Here is a 23,807-nt window from a genome sequence, read left to right on the forward strand (position 1 = left end):
GTTCTTTACCTGATAAAGGGTTAAGCCAAGCAGAAGTTAAATTCCGAAAAATAAAAAAATCCTTTTTTTGGGGGGGGATTTTTAAACTTTGTAATGGGTCAATTTGACCCGTAACATAACAAGAGGGTAAAAACGTATCTCAAAAAGGGGGGAAATCCCTCATGGTGGGAAACCAGGTTAAAAAGGGTCCAGAACTCACCATCCTTGGTCTGGGTCTCTAGCGTGATGATGCTCTGCTCCGTGTTGAGGTCGTACAGCAGCGTCTCTCCAGCATCAAACGACACCACCACCTGGTTGGGGTCGGTGGCCACGAAGGCTACAGAGGTGGGAGTTCCATGCTCTGGTAGGAGACAGGAGAGATACACAATAAAATATCTCTACAGCAGATCTATACACTCCAGTGGTGGAATGTAACTAAGTACATTAACTCAATTACTGTTCTTAACCCTTTATAGGGCACTCCTGGAAACTGAAAATGTCAATTCTGAAGTGCTATTGGAGGATATCACAGGACTTTTTGCCAAATGTTTCATTTTTATAATGCAAATCGAGGTCAATTGAGTCATTAATTATTATCATTATTATTATTATTATTATTATGTTTATTATAGTCTCTTTGCTCATATTTAATTTTATATTTTACCCCTATTTTGCAGTTACTATATTCTTGCTTTGTATTACTTACCTAAAATGTGGCACCATACCAAGGAAAAAGGCAGTAGATTCTCCAAAAACTATTTTGCCACAACTTGGGCTCTGGGTGTGTTAGATACACTGTATTTGAAATAATTGGAACCATTTGTTTTCCTGATATACCAAACCCAAACTATATGACCATTTTAGGTCAATATTTTCCACCCGGAAGCTGTTCTGGTGCTGAAGCGGCTGCTTAAAGTCTCACATTGCTAAGCTGTATCAAGGCCCAAATGGGGACATTGTATTTTGAATTGGACCACATTATTATGTGTGAGTATTAGATTACTGTGGGTCTGGGGGTGTTTCTGTATATGTAATGTAGTATCTGCTATACCTACAAATCACATTAATGTTAAAGCACTGCAAAACAACTTTTCTTTGAAGCAATATAGGCAAGTTAAACTCCAATTCAACAGAGGAAAAACACATTTTTTTTCGTGAGGATGCTGTGAAATCAGCATTACTGTACTCTTGCTTTGTTTCACGAGGGCTTTTTGCAGTTACTGTACAAACGACTACCATTTTTCTCCAAAACGACACACATTTGTGTCATGAAAATGATAATAACTCATTTTTGACCAAAAAAAGGAAGCTGAATACTTCTTCCGCCACTGCTCAGCACAGACATCTACCTCTTTCCTTGTTGAAGACAGACAGGCAGGGAGACGAGTTCTGTGGGTCCCAGATGCGGATGGTGCCGTCGGCGGAGCACGAGGCCAGACGATGGTGGACCGCCGAGTAGGTCAGACCCCACACGCTGTCCTCGTGGCCGGCCAGGACGCTGCTCTCAATGCCAGGATCTGGAGGGACAAATGCACATAGTTAAAAAAGGGACAAATGGTTCATTTTCAGGTTCATATTTGTATTTTGTATTTCAAGCAAGGCAGCTCATTTAACCCATTAAAGCCGGGAAAGCGGATTTTGTAGTATTTGTAGTTTTTTTCACCTATTTTTGGTCTCTTGGCCAATGAAATGCATCAGAATACATGTGGGAGTGTCGCGATGCAACATGAGACTTTTCCAGAACTTTGAAATCATCACCAAAAAAAAAGACATAAAATGACCAAAAACGACACAGAATTACCAAAAAAAGACACAAAATGACCAAAAAGGACACAGAATTACCCAAAAAAGAAACAAAATGACTTAAAAAAAGACAGAATTACCAAAAAAAGACACAGAATTACCAAAAATGACTCTTAAATTAAACTTTTATGAGCTATTTTTGTTGTTATCATTATGTTTGTCCAAACAAATGTACCTTTAGTTGTACCAGGCATTAAAATGAACAATAAATTTAAGAAAACAAGGGTGGTCTAACAAACAAATAATTTTTTGGTAAGGCTTTATATTAAGGTCCTTGTAATAACCATTAATTAACAAGTAATAAGGCCCTTGTAAGTCCTTACAAGATACTTATTAACATTATTGTGTGTTTGTAATGCCATTATTAACACTTATATAAGCTTATAAACACCCATGACCCACCCATTATGTCTTTGCCATGCCTTTATTAATCTTATTTTGTTTGCTTATTGATATTAAAATATACTTTATTGCTCATCTATTATAAGTTAACTATAAGTTAACTATGCTTTTTGCAACTACCGGATCTAAAGCGAGAACAATGCCTTATTACTTGTTAATTAATGGTTATTAAGGACCTTATTATAAAGCGTTAGCATTTTTTTTCATGACTGTATATTATCAATCTGCAGTTGAGAATGACTGACCATAATTATCATAAGGATCAACATTGAGGTCTGGCATCTTCCAACATCTGACGCTTCCATCTAGACCTCCGCTGTAGCAGGAGTCTCCGTCCTCGCCCATGGTCAACGCCAGAACCGCTCCACTAGACAGAAAGAGAGGCGTCAGGGCTCCGACATGCATCAGGTTACGTCTGCACAAAACTTCTATTTGTCCTCAACTCACCTGTGTGCTCTAAACGTGTAGATGGGCTCAACATCCAAGGCTGCGTTCCTGTGGAGGGACACAATCTTTTAAATTTGCTCCTTAGTTTTATTTCTTTGCACATTTGAGTTCCTCAGAAAGCCTAAAAAGTTTAGACAAGGCTAAAAAAAAAAATGCATTTGTTGTTCTTCACTCCCTGTGGACCGACACTACCGGTCAAAATGTTTAGAACACCACAATTTTTCATTTTGATCCATTTTCTAAGCCTTGTCTAAATAGTTTTCTATCTTGCATTTATGATTTAAGAACAGTTGAGAAAAGGGTGAGAATCTTTCCAAGTTACCTTTTCATCTGGGGAAAAAAAAAAGTTGGAAAATGAAAGTTTTGACAGTATCATTTTTTATAAGTTACTTTATTTCTTTTTTTTCCGCCCAATGAAATTAAGTTCAATCATAGTTTTAGTTTGTGTTGAAGTGTTTGTTGTTGTAATACACATTTTGGCCACAAAAGTCTGAAGTACACCACTACCTCATGTTTAAATAAGACTAAAATGTTTTCTTTAAGGTGGCAGAAATGATTATTTGACCCAGAAAATTTTGAAAAAAGAAAGATTTTTTTTTAAATTTTGTTCACCATAACTTTTTTTTAAACGTACACTACCGGTCAAAAGTTTTAGAACACCCCAATCTTTCCAGTTTTTTATTGAAATTCAAGCAGTTCAAGTCCAGTGAACAGCTAGAAAGGGTTCAAAGGTAAGTGTTGAACTGCCAGAGGTAAATAAAAAAAGGTAAGCTTAACCAAAACTGAAAAATAATGTACATTTCAGAATTATACAAAAAGGCCTTTTTCAGGGAACAAGAAATGGGTTAACAACTTAAAGCAGTTCTGCAGCAACGGAGGTTGATCGAGCCTTGAAAGTTGCTAAGTTGCTACCAATTTCTACAGGTGTCCCAACTTTTCTTGATCACTTACAACCTACAAGTTGCTCCACATTTAAGGGAACTTCTGCAACAGAGTTGGGAAGAACTTTCTGAAGAATATTTGATTTCCATTGAGTCAACAGTTTAGAACACATTTTCCTTTCTAAACTGATTCTATGATTTCTTTCTTAAACTTCAATTGTTTATTTGTTATCTGCATTAATTTCAGAGTACACTGAGACATTAAACTGCATCATTTTCAATCATTTATGTCATTCTTGACCAATGGAACGGATAACACTGACTGAGCAATAGGTTATGAAATGATCCTGCCTTTTATTTTATTTTTATCTTTATTTATTTATTTATTTATTTATTTTTCATTTATTTTGCTCCACTTTATTTATTTCATTTTAGTACTTATTTTGCATTAGATTGATGTTTGTTGTCACTGCCCATTTTATTTACTCATTTTCTTTGTCTGTGTGAGTGAATGTATGTTATGATATAAATGAAAATGTTTGTATATTTGACATAAAGTTTGATATGCACTTGAAACTTCAATAAAAAATATTGTTGAAAAAAAAATGCATCATTTTCAATAAAATTCTGGAAAAGTTGGAGTGTTCTAAAGCTTTTGACCAGTAGTGTATAGGTTCTTACTTTTTAGAGTGCATGGCCTTGTTGAGGTTCCACAATTTTAGTGTTCCGTCCTCAGAGGCTGTGAGCAACACGGCTTGGCTTGGGTGAAAGGTCAAAGCTCGGATGGCGTCAAAGTGGCTGCGTAGTGTGAAGCGAGGGTTCCACGTCTTCTTAAACTCCTCTCTGTTATCCTGCATCTGATGAGGGAAAACACATTTAAAAAGAGTCAACATTCACATATTCTATGTGAGCACATGTACGTTAGAATAGATTCAGTGTATTGACAAAAGGCCTCATTACAGAAACAGTTCCAAGAAGGAAATCCAATCCAATCATATGACATTTATGGTATAACAGAAACATGATTCCTTACTGCATTAACCCAATGTTTGTATTGTTTTGTAGTATTTGTATAAGCTCTCAAATACTTTTTGAATTTCATTTCTATCTGCTACAGAGGCTGAAACATCTATTATTTAGTAGAAGCGTTGACACTTCTGTTGAATTTCCAGAAAAACTTCAGGTTTTAGGGGCTTATTTTAAAATCGCCCAGAGGTTTTACAGGAAGTTTTAGGCCTCAATGGGTTAAGGAACGATTCCTATCTTATCTTAGGATAATAACTTTGGGATTTCCCAAAAAGAGATAGGGGTTAGTTAGCCGATAGCATAGACCTGGACATAGAAAATTGCCAAAAACCGAAGCAACGCCGTTATTAGCTTTGTGTGGCAATAACAACATGAACACCAACTGAATTATGACTGAAACCAATTAATGACGCTTTAAATTTCCTCGACCTTGTAACTTCAAATTGACCTCAAATTAATTTAAATAATGAATACAACTACAAATAAATGAATGTATTAAAGGAATTGTAATTTAATTAATTAGTAAAATCATGCATTTAACTTTTGTCCTGAGTTGATAATTGAGAGGAAACTTCTCAAAAAGGTGGGGTTCCTCTCCTCGCGGAATGGAGCCACAAACCTTATATTGAGCCTAAAATGAAAATTAAACAGCCTAATAAGTCTAAATTAGCCTAACAATCTTATTAATAGTCATATTGAGCATTTATTAATATGATTTTGAAAACTAGTCTATCTCGGGGAACTCAAAACTGAACTCAAAGTTGGCAAAACTTAAAGGTTAAGGCGCCGGGCCGGAGACTTTCGTAAGCTATGAAGCACATTTTAGTTGACTTAAATGTCAAAACTTTTTTAATATGCTGTAAAAAGGCTACACATTTTTACAATTAAGTAATACAAATAGCTTTTGGTCTACACCACTGATAAATGAACATTTTAATGTAAAAATATGTATATAATTATTTTTGTCTCAGCCACTGGGAGCCTCATGAGGCTCTGGAGCCACAGGTTGGCCACCCCTGAACTACGCAGTTAGCTGCTCCGATTTGTCGTAGCTAGAACTGAACGACATCTTTTTTTTGTCTGTGATAGCAGGCTGGTTAAAGTGAGAGCTGTTGATATTATGGCAGTACTGGTTCATTGTGAACATAGATACAGGCACAACAGGCCGATTAAAGAATGTAATTAACAGTAATAGTGAGGATAAGATAGGACAGGACAGGACAAAGACAAAGAGCCAGAGTTTAGGAACTGCTTCTGTAACAGCAAGTCAAGATTTTAGATATTTGAAACTTAAGTTAGGATAGAACAAAGTGTAAGGATCTTTTTCTGTAATGAGGCCGCAGAACAAATGTGTAATTACATCCATGGAGAGATCGTTGTCATTGGCAACGGTGAGATCGGCCAGTTCACCCAGGTTCATGTCTCCTCCTCCAACAGCATCCATAATGAACACATCAGAGGAGAAACCCAGGGCTCCACCTGCAGGTCGGAGGTGGAAAAGCATGTGAATTATTAAAAAAAAAAACCCATGGCCCTATAAATATAGGCTAAGATGAAGATAGTGTAAAATATAGCAATGAATCTTGAGTCCACTCATCCTGTTTCCCTACTCCCACACTGTGTGCCAGAGGAAATATTAATAGATGTAGAAGCAGTTCTGTATCTTTACCCCTACGCAGGCTTTAAAACTGGACAAAACTGAGACAAGGCAGCATCTAAATCTGTGATTCAGTGTCTACGCTACAACCTTGTGTGTGGGATTGGAGGGTAGAGTCTATATATGGTTTTCTACGGGGAGTCTTACCTTCTCCGGAGCGAGCCTGGCCTGGTACGGAGGGGGGCGGGGTCGGTTTAGGGGGGAAGTCCGACATCATGCCTTGTAGTTTGTTCCTGCGGTTCTCTGAACCCGGCAAGAGGAGAGAGACACAAAACATCCAGTCATGCAGAGAGGCGGAGGACGGATGGAGAGGCCAGCAGACAGACAGATGAGAGACAGACGGCAAAAAAGATAGACTTCATTCTTTAACCCATTGAGGCCTGAAAAATCGCTGGGCGATTTTAAAATAAGCCTCTTATTTTCTGGAAATTCTGGAAAAATTCAAAAGTCAACTCTTATACTAAATAATAGATTTTTCAGCCTCTGTAGCAGATAGAAATGAAATTAAAAAAGGTATTTGAGAGCTTATACAAATACTACAAAACAACGTATCCGCTTTCCAGGCTTCAATGGGTTAAAAACAAAACATACGATTTTAAAAAGACTCTTTTTGTGTGAGGATGAAATCAATAAGAGCACAGAGTTACAGTGTGAATATGACTTAAAGAATGAAATGTGGACACGTAAGAAGAGAAGGCAGCATGCGTGATAACCTTTGAGATGACCCCGCACCACAGAAAATACATCTAGAGACAGAGAATGACGGCTACACAACTCTAAAGACTGACAGCTCGTGAAACAGGACAGAGAGACAGGTGGTTGGGAAAAGAGGTTGGTTTTATTGACAAGAAGAGATGCCAAGACACAATGAGAAGTAAAGGATAAAAAGGTGAGCGAGGGGGAAAGGGGAGAGGGCAAAAAAGACAGATACACTGGTGGTGGCAGTGATTCTGGCAGTGCTGGTGCTGATGGTGTTGCTATGGCAACAGCGTACCTAACTCCCGTCCGTCCCCCGAGATCCGGGCCTCTCCCGCCCCCTCCCCATCCTCCCCCGAGCCCAGGAAGTCAAATTCACTGAGGGCGTCTTCCGAGTCGTCTTCGTCCTCCTCGTCCTCCGGGTCCAGGTCTGTGGTCATGGGCTCCGAACCCATCTGGACATGAAGACAGAGCAGAGAGAGAGAGATTAGACAAGAAAAAAAGTTTGTAGTTCATAGTTTGGGTTTAGACATTCCAATATTCTCATCCGTCTAGTTTAATTTTACGTCTATGGAAGCTCTTTTCAGTCAATGTGATGTGATTTTAAAGACAAACTTATCTCAATATAATGAACTATTGCAAAATAATGACAAAATTATTCCCAAAAAAAAGGGTCAGTATCTTTTGATTTTTCAGAATTTTGTGATACTTTGTCACTGTTACGATACAAAGTCACTATTTTGCAATACTAAGTCATTACTTTGCTATAAAAAAAATCACTATCTCACGATACAAAGTCACTATTTTGCAATACAAAGTAATTATTTTGCAATACTCAGTCACTATTTTGCAATACAAAGTCACAACATTATCATAGTCATTATTTTGCAATACAAACTCACTATTTTGCAATAAAAACTCCTTATTTTGTGATACAGTCATTATTTTGCAATACAAAGTAATTATTATGTGATACAAAGTCATTATTTTGCGATACAAAGTCACTATCTTACGATATAAAGTCACTATTTTGCAATACCAAGTCATTTTTTTTTTACGGTAAACAGTCATTAATTTGCAATACAAAGTCATTATTTTACAATACGAAGTCACAACATTATGATAGTCAATATTTTGCAATACAAACTCACTATTTTGCAATAAAAACTCCTGATTTTGTGATACAAAGTCATTATTTTGTGATACAAAGTCATTATTATTCAATACAAAGTCACTATTTTGCAATACCAAGTCCTTTTTTTTTTACGATAAATAGTCATTAATTTGCAATACTAAGTAATTTTTTTATGATATAAAGTCACAATTTTATGATACAAAGTCATTATTTTACAATACAAAGTCACAACATTATGATAGTCATTATTTTGCAATACAAAGTCACTATTTTGCAATAAAAACTCCTTATTTTGTGATACAAAGTCATTATTTTGCGATACAAAGTCACTATCTTACGATATAGTCACTATTTTGCAATACCAAGTCATTATTTTGCTATACAAGGTCACTATCTTACGATATAAAGTCACTATTTTGCAATAAAAACTCCTTATTTTGCAATACAAACTCACTATTTTGCAATAAAAACTCCTGATTTTGTGATACAAAGTCACTATTATGCGATACAAAGTCATTATTTTGTGATACAAAGTCATTATTTAACAATACAAAGTCACTATTTTGCAATAAAAACTTCTTATTTTGCGATACAAAATCATAATTTTTTTGATACAAAGTCATTATTTTGAGAGTTTTTCGAAAAAACAAAGTTTCTTCCCGTTATAATCACTTTCAGGGTTTATTTTTCCATAACTTTGGCAGAAATGGTTGTCCATACTAATCTTCGCTCGTACCTTTACGCGTGACTTCTTGTTCTTGCGCGGTCCATCGATGCAGTCCGTTGCCATGCCTTGGAAGTCGTCTTCCTCGTCACTGTCGTCTTCGTCATCATCCTCGCAGCCGTGCAGGAAGGGGATCTTATCGAGCACCGAGCCGCCCAGACGTTCCTTAGAGCTTTCCTTGCCTGCGTTCCTACAAATGCACACATAATTATTCTCTCCATCCCGAGTTAAAGAGGACAAAAAGATTATTTAGGACAATACCTTGCAGAGGGAGGGAGGATGACCTCAATTATACTTATATAATACCATATCACAGTATAAAAAGTTTGGCCACATTACAGTATAGCTATTCTTTTATCATCTTAAAAAGGTTTTATGAGTGCAACAACTATGACTTTTATGGGGTGCAACATGTGCTTTTTTTAAGTTTTTCCTTTATTACTCGAACACATTTTGATGATTCACTCACATACTTTATCTTTACATGGAAAAATTGTATCTGCCTATTTTTTCTGAGCAATGACAGGTACACATCCTGAAGAGATTTCTGCTATTTTATCATAATCTTACCTTGTTGTCATGATGGAGGATGCCCTCCGTTTTAGAGATCTTTTCTGCATCTTGTTCTGTTGGCTTTTGAGATTAGGATGTGCTACTGTTTCACTGTCTTCACATTTCTGCTACAGACAAATGCTACTCACAAAGCAGCCTTATGATACAATGATTAACTGTGTGATGTTAACACTGCAGTAAGTGAGTCATACTCCTACCTATATCTTAACTGCACTTTGGTCTCCTGCAGCTTTTCTGTCTGGGAAACATAGTTCTAGTTTCTGGCACAGCACTGTTTATAACAACATTGAACTCACTAACACATAAACTACCGGTCAAAAGTTTTAGAACACCCCAATTTTTCCAGTTTTTTATTGAAATTCAAGCAGTTCAAAGTCAAATGAACAGCTTGAAAGGGTACAAAGGTAAGTGTTGAACTGCCAGAGGTAAATAAAAAAAAGGTAAAGTTAACCAAAACTGAAAAATAATGTATATTTCAGAATTATACAAGTAGGCCTTTTTCAGGAAACAAGAAGTGGATTAACAATTTAACTCTATGGAGTCTTGGGCTATTTTGTCCATTTTTGAATTCTTTTCATGTCTTTGTAAGTCATTTTGTGTCTTTTTTTAGTCATTTTGTGTCTTTTTGTGTCTTTTTTTTTGGTCATTTTGTCTTTTTTGGTCATTTAGTGTCTTTTTTTTGGTAATTTAGTGTCTTTTTTTTGGTAATTTTGTGTCTTTTTGGTCTTTTTGTATTTTTTGGTCATTTTGTGTCTTTTTTGGTCATTTTGTTTCCTTTTTTTGGTCATTTTGTGTCTTTTTTTTATCATTTTGTGGTCAATTTGTGTCTTTTTTGGTCATTTTGTTTCTTTTTTGGGCCCTTTTGTGTCTTTTCCTGAGTTTGTATGATCTCAACTGTGTGTGTGAGATTCTGTTCAGTGAGCGGGGGTCTATGGAGTCTTGGGCTATTTTGTCAATTTTTTAAATTATTTTCATGTCTTTGTAAGTCATTTTGTGTCTTTTTTGGTCATTTTGTGTCTTCTTTTAGTCCTTTAATCCAACATAAAATGTGATTTTGAATCTTTTTTTACTTTCAAAACACTATCATGCTCAATAAACAATTTTAAATGTTGCAAATGTGCATTAATTTCAGAGTACACTGAGACATTAAACTGCATCATTTTCAATTAAATTCTGGAAAAGTTGGAGTGTTCTAAAACTTTTGACCAGTAGTGTAGATCATGGTAAAGACTCTGCTTTGTGTAAGAAGCATTTGTCAGATGATCATATGAAGTGTCATGATTTTTGGCTTTGTGTTTGCAAAACTGTGGGTGTCTTCACTATTCTGATCAGTGGAGAAACAGAAACAGAGTGAAAGTCTGTCCTCTTCCACAGTCTCACCTCTTGATTTGTTCCTCTATTTGTCTGACCAGCAACGACTCTCCGCCTGCCCGGGGCTCGGGCTCGCTGCAGGTTTCACTGGGTGGAGGCCCGTTAGCTTCGGGGCTGCTCCTCCCGAGCAGCGAGCGCACACGCTTAGACCGCATGTCCAGGATGGTGTCTGAATAACCCACTTCCTCAAGATATCTGCATTCACAGGAGGAAGCACACATAAAAATATACCCATGGATTGGTAACCATATTCATATATTTTGGACATGCCCTAAACTGAAAAAATTCTGGGATGAGGTTTTTGATGCATAGTCATTATTTTGCAATACAAACTCACTATTTTGCAATAAAAACTCCTTATTTTGTGATACAAAGTCATTATTTTGCAATACAAAGTCACTATCTTACGATATTAAGTCACTATTTTGCAATACCAAGTCATTTTTTTTACGATAAAGTCATTAATTTGCAATACTAAGTAATTTTTTTATGATACAAAGTCACAATTTTATGACACAAAGTCATTATTTTACAATACAAACTCACTATTTTGCAATAAAAACTCCTTATTTTGCGATACAAAATCATTAGTTTGCAATACTAAGTCATTTTTTTATGATACAAAGTCACAATTTTATGATACAAAGTAATTATTTTACAATACAAAGTCACTATTTTGCAATAAAAACTCCTTATTTTGCGATACAAAGTCATTATTTTGAGAGTTTTTCAAGAAACAAAGTTTCTTTTCGTTATGATCACTTTCAGGGTTTATTTTTCCATAACACTGGCAGAAATGGGCGTCCACACTAATCATGGCTCGTACCTTTACACTTGGAAAAGTATTCCAGAAAAGTTTTAATAAAGATCCCAAGATGGTAATGTTTGGACTCATACCAAATTACATAACTGGAAGGGGGAAAAAATATCTTTTACAAATATTACTGATTTCAGCTCTTAAATGTATTACTGTTAAATGGTTAAAACCCGACCCTCCAACATACAATATGTGGATTGAGAAGGTCTGGGAAATTTATCACATGGAACAAATAACTTACTGCTTGAGGCTTCAAAAAGATATATTTGTTAACAGATGGAGACCTGCCATGACCATACTAATGCAATAATCTCATGTTACCTTTATTTTATTTTACTTTATTTCACTTAATTTAATTTGATTTATTTCCATTAACACAGTTTATTATTTAATTACTTATTGTTTGTTTGTGTTACTTTGGTTTAACTATGTCATTTATACATATTTGACTTGATGTATATGCTTTAATGCTGTATTAAGCAGATCACAAATGAAAAACAGCAGACTAAATGTGAATTTGTATATATATGTTTGTATATGCTGCAAAAATTGAAATAAAATTTAAGTTTAAAAAAAAATATAAAATATATAACCATGGTCAAACTCTAGGCACAACATATACAAATTGTTATAGCTATTTTGTTTGTTTTTTTCCAAGCATTCTGTATATCTCCTCTAAATGTCCCTTTTTATTTTATTTATTTAGTATTATTATTATTTGTTTGGTTTTATGTGTATGTATATGTATGTATGTATATTTTTACTTTTATTTTTCGTTTTTTATTATTGTTTATTTGGCTACCGTTCACCCCTCCTGTTTTTCTTTGAGGGGGAGAGAGTTGTATTTTCTCATTATCATTACTATTTATTGTTTTTTTGCTTAGTTTATGTGAATGTAACTCTCTGGTTCGGGGGGCGGGGGGTTGTTCTAAAAGGGGGGAAAATGGGTGAATTATTAAACATTATTAAAAACCTATTTATCCTATTTATTCTCCTTGGCGTTCAGTCCCAGCTAGGCAAGAATCCTTGGCTTTCTTTTTTTACTTTTTTATCCTTTTATTTGTCTTTTTATCTCTAACGCTGTTTTGGATTGAGTTTTTATTACTATTTTATTTTATTGTTTTTAGTATTTTATTGTTTTCATTGTTTTTATTTATACCTATTTGTGTATGATTTATTCTATTTTAATAACTGTACAGCACTTTGGTCAACTGAGGTTGTTTTTAAATGTGCTCTATAAATAAACTTTGACTTGACTTGACTTGACTTGACTTATACCTTTCCTGATTGAATATGTATTATGTCCTGACAACCCAATAAAGATATATATGAAAAAAATATATATATACCCATATAAAACAATCCTTCTGGTCTAAATCTCAGGTTTAACACCCACGATAAACCACTCTTGGAATACATTAGTATGGTGCTGAGATAAAAAGGAGCTGATGACGGAGAAGCCTTACTTGCGTAGTAGCTGACGTCCCTCCTTCCAGGACATCTGATTGGCTGGCTCAGAGTCTGACTCAGCCGGACCATTGGGAACTACAGAAAATAAATTGGTCAATACTGATGCAATAGCAAGGCATGAGAAAAGCAGAAACTCTGAGCTGTTCTGAAAGTTAAACAGCAGAAACAGAGAATAGAAAAGGGTTGGGTTCAACATACGTTGGTCTGCTTCTGTTTCTGGTTTCTTGTCTCCGGGACTCTGGTCGTTTCCTGTCTTCAGCTTCTGGTGCTTAGCCCTGCAACCCCACAAAACACCACAGGAGGGCAGAATTAGAAGCAAGTATAGAAAAATTACAAATCACTGTGCCTAAAGCATGCAAAACATAAAGACAGCAGGCCGTGTGGACAGAAAAAGGACACAGGGCTATGCCCAAAACTGAAAGCATTCTGGAAGGAAGTGTTTGAAACGGTTAATAAAATATTTGGTGGAAATATTACTATGGATCCAATGGTGGCCCTACTAGGTCTATTACCAAAAGGCATTGATGGAAGAGCCAAAAAATATATTTTATGGATATTACTAGCACAGCAACAGCAATTAAATGCATTACAGTAAGGTGGTTGAAGCCTGACCCCCCAACATATAGTATGTGGTCTGAAAAAATAAAGGAAATATATCAAATGGAACAAATAACATACTCCTTAAGACTTCAAAAACATATATTCACTAAAAGGTGGTGCCCTGCTATGGGTATACTGATATAATTTTATTTCTTTTATTCCATTTTAATTTATATTTCTCTTTGTCACTATAGTCTCTGTATTTTTTTTGATGTACCATAAGTGTTACCATGTGTATGAAACAGCAGATTTGTCGAATATGATTCTGTACATGATTGTGAATGAAACTTAAAGGAACACTCCACCGTTTTTTCAAATTAAAACATGTTATTCGGGTAAGTAAGACGAGTTGATACAGACCTCTTGCGTCTCAATGCGTGCACTCAATCGCCCTGGCGCGCGGAGCTACTTGGCTAGCACTTAGCTTAGCCCAGTTCATTCATTAGGATCCAAACAGATGGACAGTTAGAAGCGACCAAACTCCTCCACGTTTTCCCTATTTAAATACAGCTACACGAGTAGTTAAACGACCAAGTATATCATCACTCCTGAAAAATCTTCTCCCCTCAGGAGTGATGATATTACTGCGCCGAGTCGAAGTGCTCCCAAGTGCTATTCCGCCATACATTATAGTTCTCCTTTTTATCCGCTTAGAAAAGCGCCACGTTTTCTTTTGTGTCGCCATACTTGGTCGTTTAACTACTCGTGTAGCTGTATTTAAATAGGGAAAACGTGGAGGAGTTTGGTCGCTTCTAACTGTCCATCTGTTTGGATCCTAATGAATGAACTGGGCTAAGCTAAGTGCTAGCCAAGTGGCGCCGCACGCCAGGGCGATTGAGTGCACGCATTGAGACGCAAGAGGTCTGCATCAACTCGTCTTACTTGACCGAATAACATGTTTTAATATGAAAAAACGGTGGAGTGTTCCTTTAAGACTTCAAAAACATATATTCACTAAAAAGGTGGAGCCCTGCTATGGGTATACTGATATAATTTTATTTCTTTTATTCCATTTTAATTTATATTTCTCTTTGTCATTATAGTCTCTGTATTTTTTTTGATGTACCATAAGTGTTACCATGTGTATGAAACAGCAGATATGTTGAATATGATTCTGTATACGATTGTGAATGAAACTTAAATAAAAACTAAGTTAAAAAAAAAGAATAAGGACACAGGGACAGAAAGAAGGAGTTCCCCTGCATTTGTCTTACCGCTCTTGTTTGAGGGCGTACTCTAGCATTTTGATCCGCCTCACCAGGTCCTGTTTCATATTCTCCTGCCCTTTCCGCTCACCCTGTAGGAACGCCACCTGAGCCTGAAACACACACATGCAGGATGGTAAGGAACACAAAGTGAATTCATAAAAGGCATACACACACACACAGCAACCACTCACAAGCATAAACAATTGCAAAATCAATTTATATCAACAGCATGACTGCAGTGAATTGGGTCAAAAAAACAAACAGTTTTAATTAAAGTCAGAAAAGCATTAAATATCAACAAGCAGAGTTCACAAGCAGAGAGCATAAACGTGAAATATAAAGTTCGATGTGACAAGCATAGCAAACATGACTTCTGAGAGCCCAGAGGAATAAGTAGAGGGTTGTGGAACAGGGCTCTTATTTTTAACTTCTCCTAACCGAGGCCTCAGTGCGCATCTGCAGAAGAGGAAAAACAAGACACACACCAGCCAAATTCAAATACCCTCTTTTAAGACACATCCTTCCTTTGTGTGCTTCCCCTCTCGTTTTCCGTCCTTTTACTTCCTCACTGAGCTGATAAAAATTCTTACCTTGAGGAAAGATATGTTCCCTGTCTGTTCTCACCATATGGCGAACAATTAAAAAAGGTTTCGTGAGAAGAAAAAAAAAAAAAGGGTGATAATGAGAGAATGCAGGGTGACGACACTGTCCAGATCTGACAGGGACTATCTTTAGACGGGCTCTTCCCCTCGGGTTAGGCATCATATGGCAAGACTTGACAAAGATGTGAAAGGGCTGCCGGAGTGAATGAAAAAGATTTATAACAAAAGCTCCAAGCATGCAGTGTTCTGCACCAGCTGATGCTCTACAGTGGGCACTTTCAGAGCAAGAATGTAGTCTACATCAGGCAATAAACATCCTGCCCTCTATTGGTTGGAGGAGAAAAATACCCTCGGTGGTAAAAAATAAATAAACAGTAATCCCAGTTAGAAGAGGTTAGAAAAGCCTTCCCTGTTTCTACTCTCAGGATTTGCATGCATATGAATGTAGGCACAATAGTTTTGCACCCTCTGATTGATTGATTGATTGATTGATTGTCTTTATTTCGAACATGCAGGCAATTAAAAAAAAACAAGTTTAAATATTAATAGATGAATAAATAAAAAACAAAACAAAAAAGCAAAAAAATTGAAAAAAAAACAGACACTTTCTGCAAGCTCGAAAGGGGGCAGGAAGAAGTAAAAAAACGTATCTAGTCCTACCCCTTAACGGGTCAGTATATACATACATATATGAATAATCAATATAGTCACATACAAATATTATAAATAATTATATGTATACATATACTATAAACCAGGGGTCTCAAACTCAAATTACCTGGGGGCCACTGGAGGCAGTATCAAAATGACCAAAAAAAGACACAAAATGACCAAAAAAAGACACAAAATTACAAAAAATGACACAAAATGACAGAAAAAAAATCTTAATTACTTTAAAAAGACACAAAAAAGACACAAAGTGAGAAAAAAGGACACAGAATGATCAAAAACGACACAAAATGACAAAAAAAATACACAGAATTACCAAAGCAGACACAAAATTCTTTAAAAAAAGACACAAAATGACAGGAAAAAACGAAATTACTTAAAAAAGAAACAAAATGACCCCAAAAAAGACAAAATGACAAAAAAAAACCCCCACAAAATTACTAAAAAAAGACAAAATTACCAAAAAAAGATACAATTTAAAAAAAAAAAAAAAAATTATTTAAAAAAAGACAAAATTACCAAAAAAAAAAACGTAATTAAAGGGACCTTCCACACACAACACAGTAAAGTGCCATTCATATAAAACTCACATTAAACTTTCATATCAAACTGAGGGCCACAAAATATCGTCACGAGGGCCGCAATTGGCCCGCGGGCCGCGAGTTTGAGACCCATGCTATAAACAATTTATATTACATTGTGAATACCTATACATGTTTATTATAAATTACTATATCTAAATCTTTGCACTAAATCTACGCATGACACTTTGCTATGTTATTAATATTATTACTATTATTATCATTATTATATATACTGCTGCTGCCATTATTACTATTATTACTATATACTGTAATATACTACTATTATTATTATACCGGCCTTACCAGCCTTATTTATTATTATTATTATTACTATTATTATTATATATTATATATCATATTATTTTACTTATAATTACTTTATTTATATTTTTCATTTTATTTCTATATTGTTTATTATCTATTATTACATATTATATTATATATAATATATACTGTACTATTATTATTATTATTATACACCGTCTAGTCACTATAGCTTTGTTGCCATCATATCACCAGTATAATTACCTTCATCTTGTCAACCATCCTACCAACTGATCTTCTTCTTTTAACTTCTTAAGTGTCCTTGTTCTATTCTGTGTTTTTTTCTATTGTTGTTTTTATTTATGCTACCTCAGTATTTTATTCTATTGTATTTTATCGTACTTGAATACCGGACTGCTGTGACAACCGAATTTCCCTTCGGGGATGAATAAAGTAATCTATCTATCTATATATAAATATTATAAACATAAATACAATTACCATGTATATTACAAAATTACAGTCTACATATATCCAGACCCTCTCCTCTCTTTCTGTCTGTGCCGAGCGGTACTGGAGCATTAATACCAATTGTTTTACAGTCCGTTTCTCCTCTGCACGCCCCTGACTCTGTCCATGAGTCTGCTCCCACACGCTCCCATACGCAGTTCTGTAAAACTAGAACAGTCTAAAAACACTATCTCATGGGGCAGGCACTCGGTCTACTTGAGAGGGTAGTCAATCACCCGAGAAAGTGCACACACACACACACACATACACACACACACACACGCGCAGTCATGTAAGCAGCTAGGAGGGCGAGTGGAACACAGGATAATCTGCCAAGCAAACCTTACTACTGCTACGGCTGCTGCTGAGTAATCCTGATTAATGCAATGTGATTTTATATGCTTATCTGAGAATTTGGGAGATAATTGTCAAAGCTAGCATGTCAACACTGCAGGCATGATTAAAGAGGTTGTGATATACATAACTTGATGTTGTTTATCCTTGGCCAAGCGGTTTAGTTATTATTAAAATAAGGAAAATAACAAATGAATTAACTGTGCTTATGCATACTGAGCACTGAAAACACAGGTTGAAAAGCTCTGCATTCATTTACCAAGCATGGAAGAAAAATGTGCTTTGTCCCATGCAAACAGTGATATAATAAGACATGATTTGATATGGTTATGTCGTTTATTAAAGCAACGAGCATAGGGTTAGCTGAGCAGCTGCAGACAAGTGTAGCTGCTGTGTTTTGTAATAGTAGATGCAATACTGGATTTGTACATTCAGCCCAAGCAGGAACTCTTGTTCTAGAAACATAATCAGATGGAAATTTTAACATGCTTAGAGCTCTGCTGTTTTGCAGGCCGGGCAGTGTCATAGTGTGGGAGGTTTAGATATCTAAATGCAGCATGTATATTACAGATTGGGTGCTATAAATGGCTGAAAACAGAAGGAACAAAGAACATTAAGCTCACACTAAAAATGACACTTTCAAAAGGGAAATGGCAAAAATATTTGTCAGTAAGGGTGAGACTGAAGCTTGACCTAGCAGCCACAATAATGACAACAACTGGTATGATTATGAGGTCTGCTGTGGGAGAAGACTTGGGTCTTGACACCGAATACTGGATTATAGAAGAAGACAGAGCCCCCAGGTCTAAATAAAGAAACCAATGTTGAAGTGCCTTACATCTGCATTCTTGCAAATGGCCAGCAATGAGATATAAGATTGTATAGAGTTCTATGAGAAAATTACCCTACTTCCCGTTTGATGTATTACGTCAGTAAACATTTTCCCAATTAGTTTATGGCAGGGATGGGCAACTTAAATGCTGCAGGGGGCCACAATTTTTCATCGACACTACCACAGGGCCACATATAGGAGCATGCACTTAACCAGATATGATGAAACTGCAATTTTAAATGTGTTTACAGTGCAGTAACTTAACATATTTCATGCTCAAATGCATGTTTAACAGTATAAATAGGAATACAAAAGGTTTGAAGCAAATAAAAAATAACCACTTATTGTGATTTCTTTTTTTTTTCCAGTGCAAGAACAGCAGACCAACAATAATTGCAAGAAGTAATTTTGTGCATTTTTACACTGCACTTTTAAGATTTCCTGCTCAAATGCATGTAGTTGTACTGAGGGCCACTTCAAGTGACGGTGCGGGCCGTATGCGGCCCCCGGGCCTCCAGTTGCCCATCCCTGGTTTATGGTCTTAATCACTACTTTGAGTAGCATGATGTTCATTTAGTGAACTGGCTTTAGTGCACTGCTAGGTCTACCGGGGCCAACCAGTGTACATTTAGATAGCAGCGACCTTGTTAGCTAGCTTGTGTTCTCAGTCACATCCAACTTCTTATCCAAATATGGCCACTTCTGGTTTAAGAAAAAAACAAGATGGCTTCAAAATGGTATTCCTCAAACCAAAGAGTGACATCACAGCGGCCCACTTCTTTTATAAGGTCTATGGCTAAGACAGACGTCTGGAATGCCCTGCTTAGCCTGCTGCCCCCGCGACCCGGCCCCGGATAAGCGGAAGAAAATGGATGGATGGATGGCTAAGACAAGTCAAATTCAAGAGGGGAGCATGAGGACTATGAGATTCTCTCTATGCCAATAAAAAGCTCTAAAAGAGAATGATCAGTGGACTGACTTTGCTGTTTTCTGGTGGCTGAGAACACCATAGTTAGCCCAGCATTGATGCACATTCCTGGTTAAAAACGTGTAGCAAGACCATGACCAAATATTATGGCGTGACCACTAGCTGCCAATAGGTGGATGCTTGAGCTGTGAAACTTGTAAACAGTTATGTTGAGGCCTGATTTATTACCGAACTGAACAAAAAGAGCTTGAACTAACAGCAGCTTACTGAAAAACAGTGTGAGTAACGTCACCCTAGAACGAACAATGATTCAGTTATTTGCTCATGTACATTTGAACAGTGACGCAATAGCTTCGCTCAAAAACAAACTCAATTGCTGTGACTCAGATCCTTTAAATTCAATGTCTCAAATCAGCAAAGTGCTTTGTAATTTCCACCTCTAAAGAGGAATGTGTCTACTTCGTCCTACAGGGGCAGGGCACGCATTTATACTCCTACTCACACACACACGGACATGCTACGACCTGCTCACACACACAGATAACCATCAACACCCCTGTGCACCAGTGTCACGCTGTGTTCGTAGAAGGACAGCTTCCCAGTAGAGCCCACAACCTAAAATCCCCGACAGAGATAGAGCCAAGGCTGCATGTGTGCACACACGGACAAATTCTAACACAACAAAGAACGCACACTGTAAGAACGGCCTTTTCCTGATGCATAAAGGTAGCCAAAACAGGGATTAGTGTGTCAGAGGGTTTATTGCTGTATGTGGTTCTTTATGTTATTTAACGACTCATTCTTTGGCTCCGACCTTGCTTTGCTCGTCCTTTCTCCAGTGTTTCTCTTTGAAAGTGGTGGAATGGAATTAATGTGTGTAAAATATGATGTTAGTGCAGATTAATTTACCCCAGAACACATTAGCTGTTAGATATTGTGGGTGAATTAAGGTCCCAAAACTGAGAGCTCATATAAAAAGGTGTACATACATATATTAATATTAATATTAATATATGTATGTACACTACCGGTCAAAAGTTTTAGAACACCCCAATTTTTTTGCAGTTTTTTATTGAAATTCAAGCAGTTCAAGTCAAATGAACAGCTTGAAAGGGTACAAAGGTAAGTGGTGAACTGCCAGAGGTAAATAAAAAAAAGTAAGGTTAACAAAAACTGAAAAATAATGTACATTTCAGAATTATACAAGTAGGCCTTTTTCAGGGAACAAGAAATGGGTTAACAACTTAACTCTATGGAGTCTTGGGCTATTTTGTCCATTTTTGAATTCTTTTCATTTCTTTGTAAGTCATTTTGTGTCTTTTTTTGGTCATTTTGTTTCTTTTTTTAGTCATTTTGTGTCTTTTGGTGTCTTTTTTGGTCATTTTGTGTCTTTTTTTAGTCCTTTAGTCCAACATAAAATGTGATTTTGAATCTTTTTTTTACTTTCAAAACACTATCATGCTCAATAAAGAATTTTAAATGTTGCAAATGTGCATTCATTTCAGAGTACACTGAGACATTAAACTGCATGATTTTCAATTAAATTCTGGAAAAGTTGGTGTGTTCTAAAACTTTTGACCAGTAGTGTATATATTAATGTATGTATATATAACATTTTTAATACACATTTGTATTGTTTTTAGCTTTGTGGTCTGTATTATTCTGCCCTTTGTCTGGTTCAGATGGGGACATGCTTGTTTTTACTCGTGTGTGGGACCCGGGCCAACAGACGTGAGACAAAGCCGTCCATTCATCAGCTATTAAAGGTGTTTTTATTCAGGGACTGACACTTTAAATAAGAACCAAAATGGAGCAGCAGGTCAAGACATTGCTGTATTTTTAAAGAAAGTTAAACTCAAGTTAAATATTGTTCCTTGTTTTAACCCATTGACGCCGGGAAAGCATTACCACATTTCTACCATTAAAGCCGGGACAGCGGATATGTCATTTCGTAGTATTTGTATTTTGTTCCACCTATTTTCGGTCTCTTGGCCAATGTAATGCATCAGAACATGATCAGAATACATGCGGGAGTGTCGCGATGCAACATAGGACTTTTCCAGAACTTATAAATCATGACGGAAGACGACTATAGCGGAGGAGCTCAGCAGGAAGTGACGGAAGTGATCTGATGAAAACAGCGCCGATCATTTAATTGCTGATCTGACTTTGAACCCTCGGAACCAATCGACCGGGATTTATGGATGAGGAATATGTTTTTAGACGACATATTTTCACCAAAGAACAGACTTTGTGGCCATCTGGAGATAATAATATTATTAATAATATATTAATATTAATAATAATAATAGGCTAATTGATTGTGATGATGACATAAGAAATCATGACTGTTTATGTCTTATATTACTTTTTGCGTCGTTGAGTACCCTGAAAAGTGCAATATATAAAATGTATTATTATTATTATTTTTATTTTTTTATTTTTTATTTTTTATTACAGTAGGCTAATGAGAACTATGTCTTGTTCTTCCAGTGGTCATATCATGTTTGCATCTTGCTAATGGGCATGTATTAGTATTATGCATAGGATTTTTTATTCAGTCAAATGTAACATTTGCTGAGTTTGTTGATTTAAAAAAAAAATGTTTTGAAGGTTTGGACAAATAAACTCAACTTCTCATGAAAGCCACGGGTATAAGCTCTCAAATACTTTTTGAATTTCATTTTTATCTGCTACAGAGGCTGAAAAATCTATTATTTAGTAGGTGTTGAATTTCCAGAAAAACTTCAGGTTTTAGGGGTTAGAGGTTTAGAGGTTTTCCAGGCATTTTTTTCCAGGCGCTTTAGGCCTTAATGGGTTAAAACCAACTCAGGACAAAGAGTCACAAAACTATTGGTCAGTGTTCTGGGTGTCTCCTGATAAAGTCCTGCTAACATTGACACAGCAGTTATTTTCTTTGTGTTATGATGGTAAATTAACAACACAAACAAAGTAGAAAGGAACCTTGTTGGTGGCAAACCTGTCGTGCCATCTGATCTCCCTTTCCTGTGGGAGGGTTTTCCTCCGTGTGTCCAACTGCTGCTGACCTTTCCTAAGTTTGCTGTAACATGGAGAGCTGACACATTTAGCCTTTTCTGTCAGTCTCTATAGCTGCAGAACAGGGTCAAGGGCAGCTTTCCTCCTCCATTGGCCACCCTCCATCTTCTCATCCCTTCATCCCCATGAGAGAATCCATGAGCCAACAAGTAGAGCAATGAACTTTTCTGGGACAGTGTGCTTTGATGGAGCGTGTCAGAGTGTGTGTGTGTGGTATGTAGCTAGAGAATAAGAGCCTGTAAAGTTGGGTTTTGCTAAATAAGTTTGATTGGAAGACGCTTACTAAGCATTGAGAAGCAAAAATAATACATGACATCACTGTCTTTCAAGAGAAAACTATCTAAATCTTGAGATTTTCAGGGTTTCAGGGGGAAGATCTGAGAAAGAAACTGAGCAATACAACAAGAAGGAGAGAATAACGTACAGAAAAAGGTACAATCTTTAAAAATTGATGCATATAAGAACAGAGCGCTACTAGTGTGCGTGGGTGGGAGAAACACTCTAATAATGCACTACATATGGATGTCATATGTGTGTCATGGCTGAGAGCACAGAGCTATTAATTAGAAATGTGTACCCAGGGGCCCCTGGGCCACACTCAACAGGAAGTGATGTCATCTGGGTCACCAGTAATCCATTCTACACAACTACTGACACGGCTAATAAAATTAAAAAAGCTGAAAATGAGAATACAAAGAGGAACAGGTAAAGGTCTGCCCTTCTCCCTGTAGAGCAGGGGTGTCAACTCTGGCCCGCGGGCCAAATTAGGCCCGCAGTGTAATTTTATTTGGCCCGCGAGGCAATACCAAATTATTATGTTATTATACTATAAAAGCTGACCCGCTGGTATTATACGGCGCATTTACCGCTAATACTAGATTTATTATTGTTATTTTATTTTTAAATGTATTAACCTGTTGAAAAACTTTATTTTGATATTTAAATCAGAAGGATGCAAATAGAGGCATGCGATTTTTATGTAATTTTTACTGAATAAATGAATGACATTGATGCGTTTTTTATTTGAAATTTGATTTTGCATGTCTGCACTATTTAGTTATATATTGTATGTTTATAAGCGTTGCTGGTTCCATATTTAATGTTAAAGCAAAACATGTTTGGTATATATTTAAAGGTTTATTTGTTCAATGTTGGCGCGCGATTTTATTCAAGTTTTAAATTTTGGCCCACTGTGTATTTGAGTTTGACACCCCTGCT

At 36.3% G+C, this 23,807-nt stretch overlaps 1 protein-coding gene across 2 annotated transcripts in view; it reads right to left on the bottom strand.

Moving 5' to 3' along the window:
* Positions 1 to 23,807, bottom strand: part of strn4 (striatin, calmodulin binding protein 4) — a 37,851-nt gene that overhangs the window by 8,247 nt on the left and 5,797 nt on the right. Inside the window, exons 2-15 of one of the 2 annotated variants that reach the window (XM_059330641.1) lie at positions 14,796 to 14,899; positions 13,180 to 13,256; positions 12,978 to 13,056; positions 10,704 to 10,889; positions 9,321 to 9,383; positions 8,763 to 8,940; positions 7,190 to 7,346; positions 6,343 to 6,438; positions 5,899 to 6,017; positions 4,194 to 4,369; positions 2,632 to 2,679; positions 2,430 to 2,551; positions 1,329 to 1,496; positions 200 to 340 (exon numbers count right to left, since the gene is read on the bottom strand). In XM_059330641.1, coding sequence (XP_059186624.1) covers positions 200 to 340; positions 1,329 to 1,496; positions 2,430 to 2,551; positions 2,632 to 2,679; positions 4,194 to 4,369; positions 5,899 to 6,017; positions 6,343 to 6,438; positions 7,190 to 7,346; positions 8,763 to 8,940; positions 9,321 to 9,383; positions 10,704 to 10,889; positions 12,978 to 13,056; positions 13,180 to 13,256; positions 14,796 to 14,899 — 1,714 coding nt within the window. The remainder of the gene's footprint in view (positions 1 to 199; positions 341 to 1,328; positions 1,497 to 2,429; positions 2,552 to 2,631; positions 2,680 to 4,193; positions 4,370 to 5,898; positions 6,018 to 6,342; positions 6,439 to 7,189; positions 7,347 to 8,762; positions 8,941 to 9,320; positions 9,384 to 10,703; positions 10,890 to 12,977; positions 13,057 to 13,179; positions 13,257 to 14,795; positions 14,900 to 23,807) is intronic. The other variant, XM_059330642.1, reaches the window with a different exon arrangement.

Source organism: Centropristis striata, chromosome 4 (genome assembly GCF_030273125.1).
Source record: "Centropristis striata isolate RG_2023a ecotype Rhode Island chromosome 4, C.striata_1.0, whole genome shotgun sequence".
Lineage (NCBI taxonomy): Eukaryota > Metazoa > Chordata > Actinopteri > Perciformes > Serranidae > Centropristis > Centropristis striata.